The sequence below is a fragment of the Oncorhynchus mykiss genome, chromosome 13 (genome assembly GCF_013265735.2).
Source record: "Oncorhynchus mykiss isolate Arlee chromosome 13, USDA_OmykA_1.1, whole genome shotgun sequence".
Lineage (NCBI taxonomy): Eukaryota > Metazoa > Chordata > Actinopteri > Salmoniformes > Salmonidae > Oncorhynchus > Oncorhynchus mykiss.
Genome location: NC_048577.1, coordinates 60403139 through 60411957, shown reverse-complemented (window position 1 = coordinate 60411957; position 8819 = coordinate 60403139). Strand labels below are relative to the sequence as shown.

At 41.2% G+C, this 8819-nt stretch overlaps 1 protein-coding gene across 2 annotated transcripts; it reads left to right on the top strand.

Moving 5' to 3' along the window:
* Positions 1–3237: 3237 nt before the first annotated feature.
* Positions 3238–8341, top strand: LOC110486979. 2 transcript variants are annotated; one of them, XM_036941785.1, is made up of 6 exons: positions 3238–3353; positions 4787–4813; positions 5081–5133; positions 6841–7241; positions 7467–7595; positions 7846–8341. In XM_036941785.1, exons 2-6 carry the CDS (start codon positions 4809–4811, stop codon positions 8128–8130), a joined length of 873 nt encoding a protein of 290 aa, XP_036797680.1. In that variant the 5' UTR covers positions 3238–3353; positions 4787–4808; the 3' UTR covers positions 8131–8341. The 2 variants fall into 2 exon arrangements, with proteins under 2 accessions (XP_036797680.1, XP_036797681.1); XM_036941786.1 differs by having other exon boundaries at positions 6853–7241; positions 7846–8172.
* Positions 8342–8819: the final 478 nt, after the last annotated feature.

Below are 8819 nucleotides of genomic sequence, written 5' to 3'. Positions count from 1 at the left end.
CTATTATGGAAAGATGAGACTCTCCCGACCACGATGGTATTCTCCATTTTGCTCTACGACCCCCTCAAGAGTCTTAGGACTCATCTGAATTTGTTACAGCCAACCTGTCTCTAGCGTCTGAACAGTGTGGGCTAAACCACACTAATCTGACCCCTCTGGGGAACACGTCGCTTGTCTTGCTCTAGGACGCCCACAGGCCTCACAAGACTCGTCTGATGGTGCCCAGGTATCAGTTGACAAAATGAACAGAGGTACAGTATATACAGTGCTTTCAGAAAGTATTCAGACCCCTTGACTACTTTTCCCACAATTTGTTACATTAAACACTTATTCTAAAATTGATTAAATATTTTTTTCCCAATACATTACCCCATAATGACAAAGCAAAAACAGGTTTTTAGAAATGTTTGCAAATGTATTAAAAGTTAAAAACAGAAATACCTTCTATGCATAAGTATTCAGAACCTTTGCTATGAGACTCGAAATGGAGCTAAGGTGCATCCTGTTTCCGTTGATCATCCTTGAGATGGTTCAACAACTTAATTGGAGTCCGCCTGTGGTAAATTAAATTGATTGGAGATGATTTGGAAAGGCACACACCTGTCTACACTGCATTGGGAAAGTATTCAGACCCTTTGACATTTCCACATTTTGTTACAGCCTTATTCTAAAATGGAATAATAATTTTAAAAAATCCTCAAACTACACACAATGACACATAATGACAAAGCAAAAAAAGGTTTTTAGAAATGCTTGGGAAAGGGTAACAAAACATATCTGCAGCATTGAAGGTCCCTCAAGAACACAGTAGCCTCCATAATTCTTAAATGGAAGAAGTTTGGAACCACCAAGACTCTTCCTAAAGATGGCTGCCTGGCCAAAGTGAGCTATCGGGGAGAAGGGACTTGGTCAGGGAGATGAACAAGAAACCGATGGTCACTCTGACAGAGCTCCAGTGTTTCTCTGTGGAGATGGGAGGACCTTCCAGGAGGACAACGATCTCTGCAGCACTCCATCAATTAGGCCTTTATGGTAGAGTGGCCAGACGGAAGCCACTCCTCAGTAAAAGACACATGACAGCCCGCTTGGAGTTTGCCAAAAGGCACCTAAAGGACTCTCAGGACATGAGAGACAAGATTCTCTGGTCCGATGAAACCAAGATTTAACTCTTTGGACTGAATGCCAAGTGTCACGTCTGGAAGAAACCTGACACCATCCCTACGGTGAAGCATGGTGGTGGAAGTATCATGCTTTGGGGACGTTTTTCAGCAGCAGGGACTGGGAGACTAGTCAGGATTGAGGGAAAGATGAACGAACAGAGCAAAGTATAGAGAGATCCTTGATGAAAACATGCTCCAGAGTACTCAGGACCTCAGGCTGGGGCGAAGGTTCCTCTTCCAACAGGACAACGACCATAAGCACACAGCCAATACAATGCAGGAGTGGCGTCAGGGCAAGTCTCTGAATGTCCTTAAGAGTCAGAGCCCAGACTTGAGACAGATCTAACATCTCTGGAGAGACCTAAAAATAGCTGTGCAGTGACGCTCCCTATCCAACATGATAGAGTTTGAGAGGATATGTACGGAAGAATGGGAGAACCTCCCCAAATACAAGTGTGCCAAGCTTGTAGCGTCATACCCAAGAAGATTCAAGGCTGTGTTTGCTGCCTAAGGTGCTTCAACAAAGTACTGAGTAAATGGTCTGAATACTTACGTAAATGTAATATTTTAGTTTGTATTAAAAAAAAAATCAAAAATCTCAATAAACCTGTTTTTACTTTGTCACTGTGGGGTATTGTGTGTAGATTCATGAGTAAAAAAAAGATTTAATACATTTTAGAATAAGGCTGTAATGTAACAAAATGTGGAAAAGGTCAAGGGGTCTGAATACTTTCCGAATGCACTCTTTATTGGCAAAAATAAGGGGTACATAAAAATCTAAATGTTTCCTTAGCTTCCTTATATCTCTCAGATATAGGACAGACACTTCAGAACAAACTTCCTATAGATTCATTGGGGGGACTATCTGTTCTTCCATGTAGTGAATTTGTTATTCAATGTATGGGCAGTAAATCCAAATACAATTGTTCATCAAATACATGAGTATATATTTTGTTATACTTCAACGGGTCTCGATCAAATAGCTAAATTATCCTTGGTATGACCTTCTTATAACAATTCCATATAGCTTAGTCGAACACTATTCTGAGCCGACTTCGCATTGCGCTCAAGAGGGGCATTTGGTTCACACCTGGGAAGCAGCCCAATTAGAAAACGAATGAAATCCCTTTCAACCGATGTAAACTCCTCCCACCCGATGTACCGGCCAGGTGAGCTAAAAAAACATTCTCAGTGGAACATAATGAGAAATGGAGGAGCCACACCCATGCAGAGGAACAACATGTCAGCAACCTGTGAGCGGGCAACGAGCAGCATTTCCAGGCTCGCCCAGGGCGTCAAAATCACTTCTCCTCCTCCTTAAAACAATTCCATATAGCTTCGGAGAACCTTACTCTGAGCCGACTTCGCCGTTCACCAACCGCTCAAGAGGAGCATTTGGTTCACACCAGCGAATTGAATGCATTTCTTTTACAAAAGAAATGCAATCAATTTCAATCTGGAAAAACTCCTCCTCCATTGTGTACTGGCCAGGTGAGCTAAAACAACATTCTCAGTGGAACAGAATGAGAAATGAAGGAGTCACACCCATGCAGAGGAACAACATGTCAGCAACAAGTGAGCGGGCAAAGAGATTGAGTTGCAGGCTCGCCCAGGGCATCAACATCGACTAAACCGTTCTGGCAAGCTCCATCAGTTGTACTTAAAAAATATCTAATTTAGGTCGAACGTATTAACACAGATAGCACAACATATCCATGCGTATCCTGGTATCCAATGACTTTGTTATACTGGTATAAGTGATATTATAAGAATAGTCTAACCTACATTTCTGTCAAATTAAATCAAATCCATACATCGTTGCACACAATAGATGGTTTAAAGGAGAAGAGAGCTGCAACAGTACCCCAAAATGTTTGTTTTATTGACAACTTAATTAAAAACTGCCTTTCCCTCCACGTCTTTTTCTAAAGTCTAAGAGAAAAGGTGTTTAATCTTGCTACGTAGTCTAAAGGCCACGCCTCAGTCATGAACCTATAATGAAATATGATGCACACAGCATATTGCCTACAGTCATTTTCCAGTGAACTATACTGTCCTCTCAAGCTCTTCCGTGTTTAGTCAAGACGAATTGTCACGCCACTTCTTACGCAACAGCCCTAAAGAAGGAGATCAAAGTTTTTTGTTTTGTTGTTAAATTGCCTTTACATTTCTTACAGGCTACATTTGAATCTGGTAAGCTATGTTACGATAGACTTGTTTGTAATATAAGTGTTTAAATGAAGGGGTGATAGCCTTCCGGAAATGTATGATGTTTATTTTGTTCTAATTACTATTGCCGTAAATATTGGTTCTATGGTTTCGGTTCCTGAGTAGGCTAATAAAATAAATATATGTCTGCTGAAGAAACGTGTCTTTGGTGAGAAGAAAGTGTTTTATACTTTGGCTTGAGAAATCCATTAGATACATTAGAGAAGTAGCATATGCTGCGTTCATGTGCTATCGGAGTTATTGGAAGTTCTGACTGTGTAGTTTCACTTGAATGACCCTTCACATCAGAATTACAAGTCGGGAAACTGTGTGAGCTACCGAAATGCGACCACTGACCTTTTACATTTTCGAACAAAAGATAACAATACGTTTTTGACAAGCACAAGATGGGTGCGGCATAAGGTAGCTAGTTTAACCATATTGATCATATTGTAACGAACCTGGGTTTATATCAATGTTAATAAAGCTAGCTAAACGTAATTATAAGCAACATTAGTTAGCTTATCAAAGTAGCTAAAATCGTATATGTTGAAAAATTGTTCCGATCAAAATGCACATGAATGAAACAAAGTCATATTTCCAACATCGCAGTTAGGAAATAGAACGCTCCGACGACTACATAACCGCAGCATTAACCTACGTGGAATTACGATCTCTGCTCACGCGTGCTGAATGCGCTTATAGAAATAGATGACTATAAAAACGTGTCAAACTGATGGGATACAGAAGCTACAATCCTTGCCAAATGAGGAGAAGCTTTATCACAACTTCAAAATGGACTGGTTGACTGAAGTAGGGAAATATGTATTCCAGCAATGAGCTGCAGTTTTGGAAGAACTGCGTCATTTTCAGTTTAGGTGACTTTGCGAGTGAACCTAGTATCACAGTCACAAAGTCAGCATTGTCTATATCGTAAATATTAATATAAAAAAGCTTAAGGTTAGGTTTAGGCACAAGGTTAACAATGTGATTAAGGTTAGGGTTAGGTTTAAAATCTGATTTTAGGAAGCGAAATGTAGAAACAGGCAGGGTTTCGGACGTTGTGGCTGTGGTAACTATTGAATACCCTACATTGCGAACCGCTAGTGTCATTTAGAATTGGTTAGCCTTGGCTATCACCACCCTGCATATAGACAGCATCCACACTGGAAATATGCAAAAACATTAGTTTATAAAGACAAAGAGCGTATCACTCAAATAAAGGATTTATTGGAACGACATTTAAAATTATAATTGTCATGTTGATTTGACCCCAAAATAGTTTTGATCTATATTATTCATGAGAAGTGTTTATTCATTTTGGTGTGGATTCTTCGAGTTTAAGTGCTTTTTAAGTGCTTTTTAAGTGCTTTTTTTGCCCTACTTGTTCACCAGCATTTGTATTGTTTTCCCAACAGTCATCAGGGAATCATCACATCAATGGGGTAAATATATTTCAATTTAAAAAATGTAAGAGATGATATATATATATGAGGCTCCAGGTTATTTACATGGAAATGACGTTGGCCCACACTTTGTTTATTACATTTATTGACTTGCTGAATTTACAATTGTTTAAGAATTTACTCAAGGCATGTCTGGGTTCCTTACCTAATTTGCAAATGTGTATTTCTTGTTGTTTTAGTTAAATTAATTCATAATTCTACAGTTTAATAAAACAAAACGTATTCTGTTTTTATCATTTTATACAGGTTGTTAAAGAAGATAGAGACTGAGTTTCTTTGCTGTGAGAAGGAAAAAGAAGGTATCAGACAAATTTCTTTATGTAGTGTATTGTCATCCAATGGCCTTTGTATTCAGACACTTTAAAAGGAAATGTCTGATTCAGCTGACATATGCAGCATTTACCGTGAATGCGATCTCCGTGAACATTGCCTTTAAAAGCCGCATTGCCTGTTACCCGCAATCGGATTGAATCCCAGGTTTAGACAACACTAGACCTCATATTTTACACGTTTAATGTTTTTCAATAAACAATTTCCATAAACGTTCAAATTTCATGATAGAGAAATTGAATGTCATAAGAAGATAAAGTTGCTTGCTTACTGGTGACTTGTGGCCACTAGGGCCCCTCCTTCACTATATGAAAACAGTGTCTTCATGTTTTATGATTGGTTGTCATTCTATACTATATAAGGCCTGAGGCCGATTCTTAAAAAATCCACAAGGAAATCAAAAAGCTAGCTGATCCCTCTAGATTTCCACTCGTTGCGCTGATTCTATTTAGCATTCCCTCCAGAGATGATTTTCAACTTCCTTCAAACTACATACTACAGTATGTATTATGCAAAGACAGCTTTCTTTCACCTCCAACACGTCACAACTCGGACCCACTATCACCGACCCCATTGCTGAAACCCTCATTCACGCCTGGACTATTGCAGCACCATTCTCTACAGACTCCCTGACAAAACACTGGACCTACTTCCATAGATTCAATCTCAGCTGCCAGAGTCCTCACACACACCAGACCTTGAGACATCACAACCTTCATCAAACTTCACTGGCTCCCAGTTCAATCCAGGATCATCTTCAAGCAACTCTTGCTCACCGACAAATAGACTGGCCCTCACATACCTCTCCAACCTACTACACTCCCACCGATTTACTGCGCTCCTCTGACACTGGCCTCCTCACCCTCCCTCGCAACAGGCTCCGCTCCATGTGAGAACGTCCTTTAAGCAGTGCAGGCCCCCAGCTCTGGAACTCCCTCTCCATGTCAGAACCTCACAATCCATGCACATATTCTAGTCCACACTAAGACTTCACACAGGCTTACCCAAAATGGCTGTTGTCTAAGCTTTTATCTCTTGTTGTTTACTCCCCTGGTTAGTCTGTCATCATGTTTAGTGCTCTCCCTGGTTAGTCTGTCATCATGTTTAGTGTGCTGCCTGGTTAGTCTGTCATCATGTTTAGTGTGCTGCCTGGTTAGTCTGTCATCATGTTTAGTGTGCTGCCTGGTTAGTCTGTCATCATGTTTAGTGTTCTGCCTGGTTAGTCTGTCATCATGTTTAGTGTGCTGCCTGGTTAGTCTGTCATCATGTTCAGTGTGCTGCCTGGTTAGTCTGTCATCATGTTTAGTGTTCTGCCTGGTTAGTCTGTCATCATGTTCAGTGTTCTGCCTGGTTAGTCTGTCATCATGTTTAGTGTTCTGCCTGGTTAGTCTGTCATCATGTTTAGTGTTCTGCCTGGTTAGTCTGTCATCATGTTCAGTGTTCTGCCTGGTTAGTCTGTCATCATGTTTAGTGTTCTGCCTGGTTAGTCTGTCATCATGTTCAGTGTTCTGCCTGGTTATGAATTTGTTGTGCTTAATAAGATCCAGGACTGCATCTTTGAATCAGATGGCTAATAATACATTACGATTCTAAATGTTAATATTTGCAAGTTGTGAGTAGGATGTTCTGCACTCTTGACATTTACAATGTTAAATATAGTTTCTAATTATTGTCAGTTGTTGCCACAGATGCTGTGGAATTCCTCGGCCAAATCGAAAAGATTGTGTTGAAACATCGCCACAACAAGATACCTCTTGCAAAGCCGAAAAGTTACGAGTTGAGAATCGGGGGTCTGGAGGACACTGTTCACGCTGGAGATGGTGAACAGTTAGAAGTTTGGAAAGACTGCTACCTTCCAGAGAGAATGGAGATGGTGGTCATTGGTGCCCTGGATGACTTCCGCTGTTCGGCAGCAGGATGGCAGCTGGTTCTCCTGTTATGTGAAGATGGCAATGTCTACGCCTACGAGTTTGAAGTTCTACACCTTGTTGCCAGAAGCTTGGAAGATCTCTTTAAATCTGGAGCAGAGTTCCCAGGACTGGAGAAACACAGATTTGGAGAATGCTTTGAGGAATTGGTAAGACCCAGCAATATTACATTAACTTAGCAAACGTATTAACTTATTTTGTGTTTAACATTAATAAACAAGGTGTTGTTATTGTCAGTTACAGTAGGTCTTGCATTTATTCGTCTACATGTCATTGTTCTTGAATAATTACAAAATGTAGACATACAGTGTAATGTGTCAATAAGTAAGTTGCTGGAGAAGTCAGCTAGTTATTCCACAGTTATATTTTCTCAGACTGAGGAAGAGATGGAGAAAGAGATGCAATGTGACGAAATAAAGAAAATCAATGACGAGCATATTCAGTTCCGAAGAAGTTTGGAGATTGAGATGCTGGGGGATCTCAAAGCAATCAGTCAATCTGAGGTAATAATTACTGTTTGATTCAGACTGAGGGTATGGTACACATAGCAAAACATGACAAAAGTGTGTATATTGAAATCAGGGAAAGTTTAAGACAAAAATCTATTATCTATGCTCGCCCCTAGGTGAACAAACCCTAATACTGCTGTTTGTTTATGTTAATGCTGTCAAAATGTCCGTCAATTATTATGGTAATATTGTGGTAAACTATTTGTGATGTTCCATAACCTCTATGTTGTTGATAATGTTTCAGCCAAACATTCAAACCCAACAAAGTAATGAGCCAATTCGGACCGAATATTCAAGGCCTTCAAAGGAAGCACTGAAAAGGAAGCACTACGAATTCAATGGCTCAGACACAAGAGGATTACAATACTCACAAGAGGATTACAAAAAGAAAACCAGCCCCGTCGCGGACCAGGATGCCTTGCTCCCAGACAGACTAAATAACGTCTTTGCTCGCTTTGAGGACAATACAGTGCCACTGACACGGCCCGCTACCAAAACCTGGGACTCTCCTTCACTGCAGCCGACGTGAGTAAAACATTTAAACGTGTTAACTCTCGCAAGGCTGCAGGCCCAGACGGCATCCCCAGCCGCATCCTCAGAGTGTGGAGTGTGCTCCACAGAGTGTGCTCTGGTGTGTTTACGGACATATTCAATCAAACCTTATCCCAGTCTGCTGTCCCCATATGCTTCAAGAGGGCCACCATTGTTCCTGTTTCCAAGAAAGCTAAGGTAACTGAGCTACTGAAGTGCTTTGAGAGACTAGTCAAGGACCATATCACCTCCACCCTACCTGACACCCTAGACCCACTCCAATTTGCTTACCGCCCGAATAGGTTCACAGACGACGCAATCGCAACCACACTGCACACTGCCCTAACCCATCTGGACAAGAGGAATACCTATGTCAGAATGCTGTTCATCGACTACAGCTCAGCATTTAACACCATAGTACCCTCCAAACTCGTCATCAAGCTTGAGACCCTGGGTCTCGACCCCGCCCTGTGCAACTGGGTACTGGACTTCCTGATGGGCTGCTTCCAGGTGGTGAGAGTAGTGTCATGATGTTGCCCTCTTTGAGTACAGCGAGCACCATCCCCCCGCTCTCTGCTTCTACAACCAGACTGCTGTGGGCAGAGTGAGGTCGCAAATTCCCAATGAAGACCCTGCCTCATGGACACACAGTTATAGAGAGTAGTTTTCATGGAGACAAAGGAAATC